The sequence below is a fragment of the Scomber japonicus genome, chromosome 23, assembly GCF_027409825.1.
Source record: "Scomber japonicus isolate fScoJap1 chromosome 23, fScoJap1.pri, whole genome shotgun sequence".
NCBI classification, from domain to species: domain Eukaryota; kingdom Metazoa; phylum Chordata; class Actinopteri; order Scombriformes; family Scombridae; genus Scomber; species Scomber japonicus.
The window spans coordinates 25,385,386-25,401,231 of NC_070600.1; the positions used below are offsets into that span (position 1 = coordinate 25,385,386).

General features: G+C 47.2%; 1 protein-coding gene across 1 annotated transcript; it reads right to left on the reverse strand.

Annotated features, from left to right (window-relative positions):
- Positions 1-1,719: 1,719 nt before the first annotated feature.
- Positions 1,720-14,714, reverse strand: dusp16 (dual specificity phosphatase 16). The gene is made up of 6 exons (XM_053343988.1): positions 14,437-14,714; positions 11,635-11,770; positions 7,965-8,128; positions 6,092-6,251; positions 3,641-3,764; positions 1,720-3,564 (listed from the first exon to the last, which is right to left on the reverse strand). Exons 1-6 carry the CDS (start codon positions 14,680-14,682, stop codon positions 2,466-2,468), a joined length of 1,929 nt encoding a protein of 642 aa, XP_053199963.1. The 5' UTR covers positions 14,683-14,714; the 3' UTR covers positions 1,720-2,465.
- Positions 14,715-15,846: the final 1,132 nt, after the last annotated feature.

Consider the following 15,846-nt stretch of genomic DNA (forward strand, 5'->3'; position numbering starts at 1 on the left):
GGAAGGAGGGAGGAAAGAAAGAGAGAAGGAGGTAAGGAAGGAAGAAAGAAGGAAGGAAGGAAAGAAGGAAGGAGGGAGGAAAGAAAGAGAGAAGGAGGGAGGAAGGAGGAAGGAAAGGAGGGAGGAAGGAAGGAAGGAAGGAAAGGAGAAAGGAGGGAGGGGGGAAGGAAGACGGAAGGATGGAGGGAGGAAAGAAAGAGAAGGAAGGAGGGAAGGAAGACGGAAGGAAAGGAAGGAGGAAGGAAGGAGGAAGGAAGAAGGAAAGAAGGAAGGAGGGAGGAAAGAAAGAGAGAAGGAGGTAAGGAAGACGGAAGGAAAGGAAGGAGGAAGGAAGGAGGAAGGAAGAAGGAAAGAAGGAAGGAGGGAGGAAAGAAAGAGAGAAGGAGGTAAGGAAGGAAAGGAGGGAGGAAGGAACAGACTGGGTCAATTTAACCCGGGAGGACGACACAAGGGTTAAACAGTTTGTCCAGCAGGGGGCGCAAAAATGAGCTTTAGTTTAATTCCAATGAAGCTTATTCACCTTAATGACTAAAATACTAAGATTAAATCTTTGCAGTAATAAATTATAATGAAGTTATAACTCAGAATTAAATGATTAATTATAATTTAAACTTTATTCTCAGTTAAACCAGTTGAATCTGATCTCAGAGTAACATGAAGACAACAGGAAGCTTGATAAAAACAACTCTTCTTCTTTATTTGATTTAAACACATTGAACACGTTTATCTGCTGTAGATTAATATAAATGTTCTTATTAATAATAACGATTACATTTATATACTTTTATCTTTAAGTGCTTCACAGTGAAGAGCCAACTCTTCTTTATTAGATCCAGTTTCATTTATTCTATCTTCTTCTTCTCTTCCTTCTCTTTCTTCCTTTCTTTCTTCCTGTGGTTTATTAAAACTCTCTCAGGTTTTATTTTTTCTTTCTTCTTTAAACATTTGAATGAGAAACCGACTTCAGTCTTCAGTCTTCAGTCTTCACGCTGCCGCAGCAACATCACCTGAACCAACCTGAACCAGACTTCTGCTCTCTGAAGAGTCCCAGCCTCTAAAGCCTCCTGATGGGTTCCAGTCAAGGAAGGAAGGAAGGAGGGAGGGAGGGAGGGAGGGAGGGAGGGAGGGAGGGAGAGAAGGAGAGGAGGAAGGAAGGAGAGGAGGGAGGGAGGGAGGAGAGAGGGAGGAAGGAGAGGAGGGAGGGAGGGAGGAGAGGAAGGAGGGAGGGAGGGAGGAGAGGAGGGAGGAAGGAGAGGAGGGAGGGAGGGAGGGAGGGAGGGAGGAGAGGAGGGAGGGAGGATGGAAGGAAGGAAAGGAGTGAGGGAGGGAGGAAAGGAGGGAGGGAGGGAGGAGAGGAGGGAGGGAGGGAGGGAGGAGAGGAGGGAGGAAGGAGAGGAGGGAGGGAGGGAGGAGAGGAGGGAGGGAGGATGGAAGGAAGGAAAGGAGTGAGTGAGGGAGGGAGGAAAGGAGGGAGGAAGGCAGGAAGGTAGGAGGGTGGGAGGAAGGAAGGAAAGAAGGACAGAGGAAAGAAAGAAGGAAAGGAGGAAAGGGGATGGAGGAATGAAAGGAGGAAGGGAGGAAAGAGAAGAAGGAAAGAAAGAGAGAAGGAGAGAGGAAGGATAGATGGAAGGAAGGAAGGAAGGAAGGAAGGAAGGAAGGAAGGAACAGTCAAAACCGACGGGTCAGTTTGACCCGGGAGGACGACAGGAAGTGAAATCCTCGGCAGGACCGATGCTCTGAGAAACACCTGAGATTCACCGAAGAGTCCGACGAGCTGCTCGGCTCCGAAAAACTAAAACCAAACATTCAGTCAGTGAAAAGTTTCTTCTGTCGAGTTCAGAAAACTTCCTTCAACATTTTTCTGTCTTTATTCCACAAAAACAGACGAGTGATGATCTTTGATTCAAAAGAGAAAAAATAAAAACTACATTTAAAAAAAAAAAGAAAGGAGAATAAATCATTTTGTGTCTACAGTCGTTTCCTGTGTGACTAATTATTTATTAATGAACCTGCTGATTCCAGTCCACAGTGTGATTTAGCCGTTATCTCAATGATCCATCAATTATTTAATCATTTAATCATTTATTCTAAAAAAGGTGTAAAAAAAAAAAACAGAAACAGGAAGTGGAAGAAAAACATTTTACAATCAATACGTTGGTTTAGTCTGAAACAGAAGCCGCAGATAGAAACGTTCAAAAAGACTAAAATGATCATCAGACGCAGATCCATCCATGAGCGCTCTGTTACTCCGTATCGTGATCTGACCGATGATGATGATGATGAAGATGATGATGATGATGATGATGAAGACGTGACGAGTCGAAGCATCAATAAAAACTTTTCCTTTAAGTTCAGTTTGTTCTCCGACTGCAGCCGAACCTCGAGAGTCTCTCCGTGAGCGCTGCCAGACGCTGCTCCGTCTGCCGTGAGTCTCTGACGGCGCTCCGACGCTCCGGCGCTCCGACTCAGGAAACCTCGATGATCTCCATGCTGCCGGAGAAGCTGGACTGGCTGCCGACCTTCCCCATCTCCTCTCTGGACCGGCTGTCCGTCATCCCGTCTCCGAACTCCATCTGACAGCTGCGGCGCTTCAGCTGCTTCTCGAAGCTGCTCTCTTCGTGCCAGCTCCGGCGGGAGTCTCCGTGGTCGCCGGCTCTCTGCCGGCTGCGCCGCCGTACCGCCTCCAGGCCGTGGCTGCAGCTGTACGCCGCCAGGCCGCCGCCGCTCAGGATGGCCGACGTGGAGTAGAAGCGCGTGGACTCGGAGGAGAGGTACCAGCCGGCGGCCAGCGAGGAGGAGGAGACGGTGACGGGGCCCAGCAGGATGTCGGAGTGCCAGCCTTTGAGGGCGCCGCCGGAGCCCGGCTTGGCGAGGTGCTGCTGGCTGCGGGACAGGCCGAACAGGAAGCTGGTGGCGTTCTCCTCCATGCTGCCGCTGCGGTGCAGCTGCGAGCAGGCGGCGGCGGCCGGCGGCGGTTTGCTGCTCGGCGGAGGCGCGGCTCGCTCCGGAGCGTCCGCCTCCTCCTTGTCGGGACTCTGCTCCGGCGTCGACTGCTCCGACACTTCCTGCACCGGCGAGAACTGGCACGGTTTACTGCTCGTGTCTTTGTATCCAGACGGTTTGAAGAACTCGGCGCCGTCCGTCGGCCCGGCGTGCGGCGCGAACACCCGGTGAGCGGCGGCGTTCCCGCCCGGTTCGCCGTACGACTTGATGTCCAGAGAGAAGGAACGCTTCAGGCGGGCGCTGTCCTCGGCGCCGTCGGCCAGGTGCAGGCCGCTCAGAGCCTGAGCCAGCAGACGCTCCTCGGGGGCGTTGGCCAGCACGCAGGGCAGCGTGAGCGGCTCCAGCAGGGCCAGGCCGGGACCCCCGGGGGCCTCGCGGGCCGCCGCCGCCTCCCGCTCGTCCTCCAGCGGAGCCGGAGCGTCGCCGCCGAGCTCCTGAGGATGGAGGGATTTGAGTTTGGAGTCTGTACCGAGAGGACTCTTTATCTTCTTCTCGAAGTCCAGCAGCTGACCCAGGAAGTTGAAGTTGGGCGAGATGGTCGGACGCTTCTCCTTCACAAACCTGCAGACAACAAACCGGGGTCAGAGCGCCACCTTAAACCTCTACGTGTCTCTGTGTGTGTCTAGCTTCCTCTGACCTGTACGCCTCGTCCAGAGACATGTCCATCCTCTTCATGATGTAAGCGATGGCGATGGTGGCCGAGCGTGAGATCCCAGCCAGACAGTGAACCAGAACCCGAGCGTTGACGGCTTTGGCCTTCTCTGAAACACACAAACCTTCATCAGCATCCAGTCAACTCACAACACATTTATATACTACAGATATTAAATAATTCTATTAATCTGTTTTAATAGTTAAAACTGATCAATAGAAAAGGTGAAATAAAACATGAAGTTAAACTCCAGGATGTTGAAGGTGAAGTGATATGAAACGGCCACTAGGGGGCGCCATCGAGCTGTGTTCAGACCCTGTGATGTTCACAGTGAGGTAAAGATATTTAAACCTGCAGCTGGAGACATTAGTGTAGAAGAGTTTGAGCCTTTCTCTTCCTGTAAACCAACATTTGGTGAAGACAGGATGAGATATGGAGGATACGGAGTGACAAAAAGTGGTCGGTCCCAATTTAACCCTCCTGTTGTGTTCGAGTCAAGGAAATAAGGAAAGACGGGAGGGAGGGAGGGAGGGAGGAAGGAGGGAAGGAAGAAAGGGGGATGGAGGAAGGAAGGAAGGGAGGAAAGGAAATAAGGAAGGAAGGAAGGAAGGAAGGACGGAGGAAAGAAGTAAGTAAAGAAGGAAGGTAGGAGGGTGGGAGGAAATAAGGTAGGAGGGTGGGAGGAAGGAAGGAAAGAAGGACAGAGGAGAGAAGGAAGGGAGGAAGGAAGGACGGAGGAAGGAAAGAAGGTAGGAAGGAGGGAGGAAGGAAGGAAGGAAGGAAGAAAGGAGGGGGAAAGGAGGGAGGAAAGGAGGGAGGGAGGAAAGAAGGGAAGGAAGGAAGGAAGGAAGGAAGGAAGGAAGGAAGAGTCAAAACAGATGGGTCAATTTGACCCGGGAGCACAACAGGAGAGTTAAAAAGTTTCTTATTGATAAAAATGAACAGAAACTTCAGTTATTAGCAAATAAAACATTAAAAAAGTCCAAAAAGTTGTTTCCATTCGTTCCTCTCGGTCAGAAATCACATCTTCATTACAAAGAACTCAATAATTAATGTTATAAAGAAAGAATATATTTCCCTCTAAGCCGAAACTGATGCAGCTGAACTTTAATCATTAATCTATGTTTTATTAAGTCATGTGCTGAAGGGTGAGGGTCTCCCGCTGGAAGGAAGGAAGGAAGGATGGAATGAAGGAAGGAATGAATGAAGGAAGGAAGGAATGAGTGAAGGAAGGAAGGAATGAGTGAAGGAAGGAAGGAAGGAAGGAATGAATGAGTGAAGGAAGGAATGAATGAAGGAAGGAAGGAAGGAAGGAAGGAATGAGTGAAGGAAGGAAGGAAGGAAGGAAGGAAGGAAGGAATGAGTGAAGGAAGGAATGAGTGAAGGAAGGAAGGAAGGAAGGAATGAGTGAAGGAAGGAAGGAATGAAGGAAGGAAGGAAGGAAGGAAGGAATGAGTGAAGGAAGGAAGGAAGGAAGGAAGGAAGGAAGGAATGAGTGAAGGAAGGAATGAGTGAAGGAAGGAAGGAAGGAAGGAATGAGTGAAGGAAGGAAGGAATGAGTGAAGGAAAGAAGGAAGGAAGGAATGAATGAGTGAAGGAAGGAAGGAATGAGTGAAGGAAGGAAGGAATGAGTGAAGGAAGGAAGGAATGAGTGAAGGAAGGAAGGAAGGAAGGAAGGAATGAATGAGTGAAGGAAGGAATGAATGAAGGAAGGAATGAGTGAAGGAAGGAAGGAAGGAAGGAAGGAAGGAATGAGTGAAGGAAGGAAGGAAGGAAGGAATGAATGCGTAAATGAATTAATGAAGGAAGGAAGGAATGAGTGAAGGAAGGAAGGAAGGAAGGAAGGAATGAGTGAAGGAAGGAAGGAATGAGTGAAGGAATGAGTGAAGGAAGGAATGAATGAGTAAATGAATTAATGAAGGAAGGAAGGAAGGAAGGAATGAGTGAAGGAAGGAAGGAAGGAATGAATGAAGGAAGGAAGGAAGGAAGGAATGAGTGAAGGAAGGAAGGAAGGAAGGAATGAGTGAAGGAAGAAAGGAATGAGTGAAGGAAGGAAGGAAGGAATGAGTGAAGGAAGGAAGGAATGAGTGAAGGAAGGAAGGAATGAATGAGTGAAGGAAGGAATGAATTAATGAAGGAAGGAAGGAAGGAAGGAATGAGTGAAGGAAGGAAGGAAGGAATGAGTGAAGGAAGGAAGGAATGAATGAGTGAAGGAAGGAATGAATTAATGAAGGAAGGAAGGAAGGAAGGAATGAGTGAAGGAAGGAAGGAATGAGTGAAGGAAGGAAGGATGGAATGAGTGAAGGAAGGATGGAATGAGTGAAGGAAGGAAGGAAGGAGTGAAGGAAGGAAGGATGGAATGAGTGAAGGAAGGAAGGAAGGAAGGAAGGAAGGAAGGAAGGAAGGACTACAGATTACTAGTTGTCTCCTGCTGACCTATGAACTCCACGGAGCGGTCCAACCAGGGCAGGATCTTCTCACAGAAGCTGTCGTTGACGGGAACTCGCAGGAAGTGAGAGTCGGGGATGAAGTCGGGTTTGGGGCAGGTGTTGCTGGCGTTCAGGACGTAGACGATGTCGTTCTGCTGCATCAGATCCTGCAGAGACACACAAGGAGAGTCAGGAGTTAAACATCATTAGTATCAGGGCTGGGAAGGTTACTGTGGAAATGTGATTACAGATTACTAGTTACTCTATTTAAATGTAATGTCTTTATTTTAATGACTCTGTCTCTCCTCATTATACAAACATGCTCAGAGCTTTAGAAGGTGTTCCTTTAACCCTCCTGTTGTCCTCGAGTCAAGGAAGGAAGGGAGGAAGAAGGAAGGAAGGGAGGAAGAATGGAAGGGAGGATGGAAGGGAAGAGGAAGAAGGGAGGAAGAAGGAAGGAAGGATGGAAGGGAGGAAGGAAAGGAAGGAAGGGAGGAAGGAAAGGAAGGAAGGGAGGAAGAAGGAAGGAAGGATGGAAGGGAGGGAAGGAAGGGAGGAAGGAAAGGAAGGAAGGATGGAAGGGAGGAAGAAGGGAGGAAGGATGGAAGGGAGGAAGGAAAGGAGGGAGGAAGAAGGAAGAAGGAAGGACAGAGAACAGAAGGAGGATCCGGTACCATGTGATCAGAGTACTGATAGAGGTATTGATCCGGTACCATGTGATCAGAGTACTGATAGCGGTATTGATCCGGTACCTTGTGATCAGAGTATTGATCCGGTACCGTGTGATCAGGGTACTGATAGAGGTATTGATCCGGTACCATGTGATCAGGGTACTGATAGAGGTATTGATCCGGTACCTTGTGATCAGAGTACTGATAGAGGTATTGATCCGGTACCTTGTGATCAGAGTATTGATCCGGTACCGTGTGATCAGGGTACTGATAGAGGTATTGATCCGGTACCTTGTGATCAGAGTACTAATAGAGGTATTGATCCGGTACCTTGTGATCAGAGTACTGATAGAGGTATTGATCCGGTACCTTGTGATCAGAGTACTGATAGAGGTATTGATCCGGTACCTTGTGATCAGAGTACTGATAGAGGTATTGATCCGGTACCATGTGATCAGAGTACTGATAGAGGTATTGATCCGGTACCATGTGATCAGAGTACTGATAGAGGTATTGATCCGGTACCTTGTGATCAGGGTACTGATAGAGGTATTGATCCGGTACCTTGTGATCAGAGTACTGATAGAGGTATTGATCCGGTACCTTGTGATCAGGGTACTGATAGAGGTATTGATCCGGTACCTTGTGATCAGAGTATTGATCCGGTACCGTGTGATCAGAGTATTGATAGAGGTATTGATCCGGTACCTTGTGATCAGGGTACTGATCCGGTACCATGTGATCAGAGTACTGATAGAGGTATTGATCCGGTACCATGTGATCAGAGTACTGATAGCGGTATTGATCCGGTACCTTGTGATCAGAGTATTGATAGAGGTATTGATCCGGTACCTTGTGATCAGAGTACTGATAGAGGTATTGATCCGGTACCTTGTGATCAGAGTATTGATAGAGGTATTGATCCGGTACCTTGTGATCAGGGTATTGATCCGGTACCTTGTGATCAGAGTATTGATCCGGTACCATGTGATCAGAGTATTGATCCGGTACCATGTGATCAGAGTATTGATCCGGTACCATGTGATCAGAGTATTGATCCGGTACCATGTGATCAGAGTATTGATCCGGTACCTTGTGATCAGAGTATTGATAGCGGTATTGATCCGGTACCTTGTGATCAGAGTATTGATAGCGGTATTGATCCGGTACCTTGTGACCAGGGTACTGATAGAGGTATTGATCCGGTACCTTGTTGAGGACGTCTCTCTGGCAGCCCAGGTACAGGTGAGGCAGGATGCGGGTCGGTCCCACGTTGGTGACCGGCAGGCAGGGCTGAGAGATGCAGGAAGGAACCAGCGTGGACTTCCCCTCACACAGACCCGGGAACAGGTGGGAGAACTCACCGAAACCACCTGGCAGGAACACACAGGAAGCTCAAACACCTTTTCTCTTAACGCTCGTAGAGCTGGGCGGGTATGGCACAAATCATTCCTTCCTTCCTTCACTCATTCCTTCCTTCCTTCATTCCTTCACTCATTTATTCCTTCCTTCCTTCCTTCACTCATTTATTCCTTCCTTCCTTCCTTCACTCATTCATTCCTTCCTTCCTTCCTTCACTCTTAATGCTCGTAGAGCTGGGCGAGTATGGCACAAATCATTCCTTCCTTCCTTCCTTCACTCATTCCTTCCTTCATTCATTCCTTCCTTCCTTCCTTCCCTCATTCCTTCCTTCCTTCACTCATTCCTTCCTTCATTCATTCCTTCCTTCCTTCCTTCCCTCATTCCTTCCTTCCTTCACTCATTCATTCCTTCCTTTTTTCCTTCATTCATTCCTTCTTTCCTTCATTCATTCCTTCCTTCCTTCACTCATTCAATCCTTCCTTCCTTCACTCATTCATTCCTTCTTTCCTTCATTCATTCCTTCCTTCCTTCACTCATTCAATCCTTCCTTCCTTCACTCATTCCTTCCTTCCTTCACTCGTTCCTTCCTTCCTTCCTTCACTCATTCCTTCCTTCATTCATTCCTTCCTTCCTTCCTTCACTCATTCATTCCTTCCTTCATTCATTCCTTCCTTCCTTCCTTCACTCATTCATTCCTTCCTTCATTCATTCCTTCCTTCCTTCCTTCACTCATTCCTTCCTTCCTTCCTTCCTTCCTTTTCTCTTAATGCTCGTAGAGCTGGGCGAGTATGACTAATTAAACTTAATTGAACGGATGTTTCTTTTGTTTCTTTTTAGGGAGGTAAAGTAAAGACCCTTTAAGGTGTGAGGCTGTGGTTAATGTCTAGTTTACTTTATTAGAACTATGAACAGATCATGGTTTGTAGAGCTGGAGCGGTTTACCGGTTCACACTGAATACCGGTGGATATTTTCTCTCTGATATGAATTGTTAATGTAGCGTCATACCAGTGTGTTTCAACATTAGGAACACTGCGTCGCGCCACACTGTTTCAGGCGGGACCCTTTTCAGTCTTGCACTTCCTGCCGCTCAACAAACAGCAGAAGATGTTTGTTTGCCTGCCGAGTGAGTTACCATGACGATAGCTCACACATCACATCCTGGGTTTTAATAATCAGTCAGTAAACTCAGAGATACTAGAGCTGACCTGGTTACCATGACGATAGTTCACGCATCACTTCCTGGTTTTTAATAATCAGTCAGTAAACTCAGCATCAGGCTGGAAACTCTGCACTTTTATTTCACTGTGTTTCAGCTTCAGTTAAACTAACGGAGCTGCAGCCGCTTCCTGTCTAAGCTTTTCAAAATAAAACCTTTGTTATTGTGCTCTTCTTATTATCATTAACAGACAAAGTTGGGGCTGTAAATTACGGGAGATTCCCGGGAGATGAGTCTAAGATACGAGAGGAAACCAGGAATAACGGGAGTGTTGGCAGCTGTGATATTACTAATATTAACTCATCATGACAGTAAAATAATCCATCCTGAGTCAATCTGCTGCAGTAGAGTAGTACTTCCTCTCTCAACTAGTAGAAGATGTTGTGAACAGCTGATTATGCATGAAAAAAAAAAAAAAGTCATATACCGTGAAACCGCTTTTATTTTGAAAAATACTGTGATATACATATTTGGTCATACCGCCCAGCACTAATGGTTTGGGTTAAAATGATCACTGGAGACAAGTTTTCAAATCCCTTAAAGATATGAAACCTTTGTTGTCATGGCAACGATTAATTAACATGAGCAAGATTAAGTTGATTAGAGTTTCTAATGAAGGAAGGAAGGAAAGAAAGGAGGGCGGAAGGGAAGAAAGGAAAGGGAAGAAGGAAGGGATGAAGGAAGGAAGGACGGAGGAAAGAAGGAAGGAAGGTAGGAGGGAGGGAGGGAGGGAGGGAGGGAAGAAGGAAGGAAGGAAGGTAGGAGGGAAGGAAAGAAGCAGGGAGAGAGGAAGGAAGGACAGAAGGAAGGAAGAAAGGGAGGAAGGGAGGAAAAGAGGGAGGAAGGAAGGAAAGGAGGGAGGAAAGGAAAGGAGAGAGGGAGGGAGGGAGGAAAGGAAAGAAAGAAGGAAGGGAGGAAAGAAAAGGAAGAAGGGAGGAAGGAAAGGAAGGAAGGAAGGACAGAGGAAAGAAGGACAGAAGGAAGGAAAAAATGGGGATGGAGGAAGGAAAGAAGGAAGGGAGGAAAGAGTGAAACCATGTTGATTTCATGTCACACAGAAAAGATTTAAATTCATCACCTCTGAGAAGCTGCAGTGAAGATTTAAAATGATTTATAGATTATTAAAACAGTCTCTGAGATATGTTTCTATCAACCAGCTGATCATTATAATTATTATTATTATTATTATATTATATTACTCTTATTACTATATATGTTTGTTCTTTATGCTCCTGACTCTGCTCTCAGTGATGGACAGGCCTGGCTGCAGCTGTTATATAAGCATGAGGTCACTGCTCCACCCGCCAACCTTCCCAAAAAGCAGCAGGTCAAAGGTTTGAGTTACACAACGACGGCAGGAGGAGGAGGAGGAGGAGGAGGAGGAGGAGGAGGAGGAGGAGGAGGGGGAGGAGGAGGAGGAGGGGGAGGAGGGGGAGGAGGAGGAGGAGGAGGAGGAGCTTTAAAGGGACGGTCACACAGATATCTGTCAATCATTAAAACACTGAGCTGCAAAGAGTCTCTCTGATTATCACGTCTGATTATTTATGATGATTTTACTTTGAAAGGACAGATGAAACCTGACTGGAGTGAATTAAACAGGTCAGCAGCTGTTTTTAACTTCCTGTCGTCCTCCCGGGTCAAATTGACCCCGTCTGTTTGACTGTTCCTTCTTTCCTCCTTTCCTTCCTTCCTTTCCTTCCTCCCTTCTTCCTTTTCTTTCCTCCCTTCCTTCTTTCTTTCCTTTCCTCCCTCCCTCCTTTCCTTCCTCCCTCCCTCTTTTACTTCCTTCTTCCTCCCTTCCTCCCTTTCTTCCTTCCTTCTGTCCGTCCTTCCTTCCTCTCTCCCTGCTTCTTTCCTTCCCTCCTACCTTCCTTCCTTCTTTCCTCCCTTTCTTCACTCACTCATTCCTTCCTTCCTTCATTCACTCATTCCTTCCTTCATTCATTCATTCCTTCCTTCCTTCATTCATTCACTCATTCCTTCCTTCCTTCACTGACTCATTCCTTCTTTCCTTCCTTCACTCATTCCTTCATTCCTTCCTTCCCTCATTCATTCCTTCCTTCCTTCATTCATTCACTCATTCCTTCCTTCCTTCACTGACTCATTCCTTCTTTCCTTCCTTCACTCATTCCCTCATTCATTCCTTCCTTCCTTCATTCCTTCACTCATTCCTTCCTTCCTTCCTTCCTTCACTCATTCATTCCTTCCTTCATTCACTCATTCCTTCCTTCCTTCATTCCTTCATTCATTCATTCCTTCCCTCCTTCCTTCCTTCCTTCCTTCCTTCCTTCCTTCCTCACCTGACAGCAGGTGGACGGAGGGGAAGCTCTTCTCCAGTTTCAGCAGCAGGACGCTGAGGAACGAATCACAGCTGAGAGCCGCCGGGTCTGAAGAGCTCTGATCATAAACCACCACTTCCTGGTCCTGCAGCTCCAACTGAAACATCAATAATACATTCATTTAATTAATCAAACACACTCACTATAATAACAAGAAACAGTAGAGTCCAATAGAGTAGAGTCCAGTAGAGTAGAGTCCAGTTGTTATCGCTAGGTGATATCACTGGAGGGCTTATTCCAGTTGTTGTTGCTAGGTGATATCACTGGAGGGCTTATTCCAGTTGTTGTTGCTAGGTGATATCGCTGGAGGACTTATTCCAGCTGTTGTTGCTAGGTGATATCGCTGGAGGACTTATTCCAGCTGTTGTTGCTAGGTGATATCGCTGGAGGACTTATTCCAGTTGTTGTTGCTAGGTGATATCACTGGAGGACTTATTCCAGTTGTTGTTGCTAGGTGATATCGCTGGAGGACTTATTCCAGTTGTTGTTGCTAGGTGATATCGCTGGAGGACTTATTCCAGCTGTTGTTGCTAGGTGATATCGCTGGAGGACTTATTCCAGTTGTTGTTGCTAGGTGATATCACTGGAGGACTTATTCCAGCTGTTGTTGCTAGGTGATATCGCTGGAGGACTTATTCCAGTTGTTGTTGCTAGGTGATATCACTGGAGGACTTATTCCAGCTGTTGTTGCTAGGTGATATCACTGGAGGACTTATTCCAGTTGTTGTTGCTAGGTGATATCACTGGAGGACTTATTCCAGCTGTTGTTGCTAGGTGATATCACTGGAGGGCTTATTCCAGTTGTTGTTGCTAGGTGATATCACTGGAGGGCTTATTCCAGTTGTTGTTGCTAGGTGATATCACTGGAGGACTTATTCCAGTTGTTGTTGCTAGGTGATATCACTGGAGGACTTATTCCAGTTGTTGTTGCTAGGTGATATCACTGGAGGACTTATTCCAGCTGTTGTTGCTAGGTGATATCACTGGAGGACTTATTCCAGTTGTTGTTGCTAGGTGATATCACTGGAGGACTTATTCCAGTTGTTGTTGCTAGGTGATATCACTGGAGGACTTATTCCAGTTGTTGTTGCTAGGTGATATCACTGGAGGACTTATTCCAGTTGTTGTTGCTAGGTGATATCACTGGAGGGCTTATTCCAGTTGTTGTTGCTAGGTGATATCACTGGAGGACTTATTCCAGTTGTTGTTGCTAGGTGATATCACTGGAGGACTTATTCCAGTTGTTGTTGCTAGGTGATATCACTGGAGGACTTATTCCAGCTGTTGTTGCTAGGTGATATCACTGGAGGACTTATTCCAGTTGTTGTTGCTAGGTGATATCACTGGAGGACTTATTCCAGTTGTTGTTGCTAGGTGATATCACTGGAGGACTTATTCCAGTTGTTGTTGCTAGGTGATATCACTGGAGGACTTATTCCAGTTGTTGTTGCTAGGTGATATCACAGAGGACCAAACCAAACTCTTAATCTTTGGGGAGATGGCTCCGTTCTGTCGCAGTTATATGACATCACACAATACACACTAGACGACGCCTCCGCTCCGACGACGTTGCCACGGCAACCTGTCAGATTGGTCAATAATGTGGCCCAGTCTGAACAGAACCAAATCTGATTTGGACACTAAAAACAGTCTGAACGGTCAGGCCTGAAGTCTGAACGCAGTCCAGTAGAGTCTAGTACAGTAGAGTCCAATAGAGTCCAATCCAATAGAGTCCAGTACAGTAGAGTCCAACAGAGTCCAGTCCAATAGAGTCCAATAGAGTCCAGTAGAGTCCAATAGAGTCCAATAGAGGCCAGTCCAATAGAGTCCAATAGAGTCCAGTAAAGTCCAATAGAGTACAGTACAGTCCAATAGAGTCCAATAGAGTCCAGTACAGTAGAGTCCAAATAGAGTCCAGTCCAATAGAGTCCAGTACAGTAGAGTCCAATAGAGTCCAGTACAGTAGAGTCCAATAGAGTCCAGTCCAATAGAGTCCAGTCCAATAGAATCCAGTCCAATAGAGTACAGTCCAATAGAGTCCACTAGAGTACAGTAGAGTCCAGTACAATAGAGTCCAGTAGAGTCCAGTACAATAGAGTCCAGCCTAACAGAGTCCAGTAGAGTCCAGTAGAGTCCAATAGAGTCCAGTACAGTAGAGTCCAATAGAGTCCAGTACAGTAGAGTCCAATAGAGTCCAGTAAAGTCCAATAGAGTCCAATAGAGTCCAGTCCAATAGGGTCCAGTACAGTAGAGTCCAATAGAGTCCAGTAAAGTCCAATAGAGTCCAATAGAGTCCAGTCCAATAGAGTCCAGTGTACCTCTCAGCTGCTCAGTGAATTCATTTTCATCATCAGATGTAAAAAGTTGCTCAGTAATAAAAAAGTTAATATAATTTAATCAGTATAAACATCTGCAGAGTTATAGTTAATTATTTATATATTATCTGTTCATTCAAATGTAAATAAAATAAGAATCAAACTGTAAAACATTTATATGAAAAACTAACAGAGCAGAGAAGTCACTGAAACACACACACACACACACACACACACACACATATATACTTCAGATTAATATCATTATTTCATCTCTCGTGTTTTAACCTGTAATTTGATCTTTTATTTAAACATTTAACAGCAGAATAAAGAGCTCACATTAACGACTATCTCAAAGTTCAGAAGTTTGATTGATTAATATTGATTATTGGTAGATTTTGGGTTCCTGTGAGGCTCGTTAACGTCAGGCGACTAATGAAGTTTTTACCTTCTTCTTGGCGGAGTGCTGCAGCAGCTCGTTGATCTGCACCTTGTCCTGCTGCAGCCTCCTCTTCATCAGCTTGGAGCAGTTCACGTTCACCGCCTCCAGGATGTGCGAGGCGTTGTAGTCCACGAAGGGCCGGCTGTCGATGAGCAGCACCCGGTCCAGCCCCCCCTCCAGCAGAGCCACCAGAGCCTCGGCTCCGATGGGCCGCGCCATCCCCGACCCCGACCGCGGGGGGCGCTCCGACATGTCACACTGCTTCTCCTCCTCCTCCTCCTCCTCCCCCTTTCCCGTCCCTCCCACCCCCCACCCCCCTCCCTCCCTGCTGGTAGTCCTCCTCCCCCTCCTCCTCCTCCTCCTCCTCCTCCCGGGCGTCTCGGGCCGGCGGTCCAGCGCAGTGACGCAGCCTGGCGAGGACCCTCAGAGGATGAAGAGCTCCATTGTGTCGGACGGGTATGATGTCATCCCGATGGCGCTTGGCAACCCGAAAACCTCCGGGGGGGTGGTGGGGGCAGGCGAGAGAGAGAGAGAGAGAGACAGAGAGACAGAGAGACAGAGAGACAGAGACAGAGAGAGAGAGAGAGAGAGAGAGAGAGGGCTCACTCTGCCTTGAAAAGCAGGAACCAGGAATCCCCACCAACTATCTGCACTGTGTTAGAGTCTGTGTGGGCGTCTGGGGGGGGGTGGGGGGTGCAGGCAGGAGGGCAGGCAGGGGGGCACTCATTCACAAAAACCGTCTCGTCTGGTGGAAGCACCGATGACATCACGCTGCACCTTGATCCTGGTCTTCATGCTGAGGCCTGCAGGATTCAGGAGACACACACACACACACACACACACACACACACACACACACACACATGATTTTAAATAATCTGCAGATTAATAAAGTTTTCAGCATGAAAACCTAACGACACACTGATGAGTCTCATTAGCACCTCACACACTTTAAACACACTCGGTGCTGATTGGGTAAACTCAAAGCAGGACGTGGCGTCAACAGAAACCGCCAAAATAAGATGCATTTTTAAAACCCAGAAGCACATGAACACCAACACAAACCAGAAACACAGCAACAAGCTGGTTTGGTTCCTCTGGTTTGGTTCCAGGGTTGGTTCCAGGGTTGGTTCCAGGGCTGGTTCCTCTGGTTTGGTTCCTCTGGTTTGGTTCCAGGGCTGGTTCCTCTGGTTTGGTTCCTCTGGTTTGGTTCCAGGGCTGGTTCCTCTGGTTTGGTTCCTCTGGTTTGGTTCCTCTGGTTTGGTTCCAGGGCTGGTTCCTCTGGTTTGGTTCCAGGGCTGGTTCCTCTGGTTTGGTTCCTCTGGTTTGGTTCTTCTGGTTTGGTTCCAGGGCTGGTTCCTCTGGTTTGGTTCTTCTGGTTTGGTTCCAGGTTTGGTTCCAGGGCTGGTTCCAGGG

Bases quoted from the DNA above. Each gene is read 5' to 3' on its own strand.
- dusp16 (XM_053343988.1), bottom strand. From the start codon at position 14,682: ATGTCGGAGCGCCCCCCGCGGTCGGGGTCGGGGATGGCGCGGCCCATC. The intron at 3,765-6,091 runs GTCAGCAGGAGA...TGTGTGTTTCAG, and splicing joins CCGCTCCGTGGAGTTCATAG to AGAAGGCCAAAGCCGTCAAC. The intron at 3,565-3,640 runs GTCAGAGGAAGC...TGTTGTCTGCAG, and splicing joins TCTCTGGACGAGGCGTACAG to GTTTGTGAAGGAGAAGCGTC.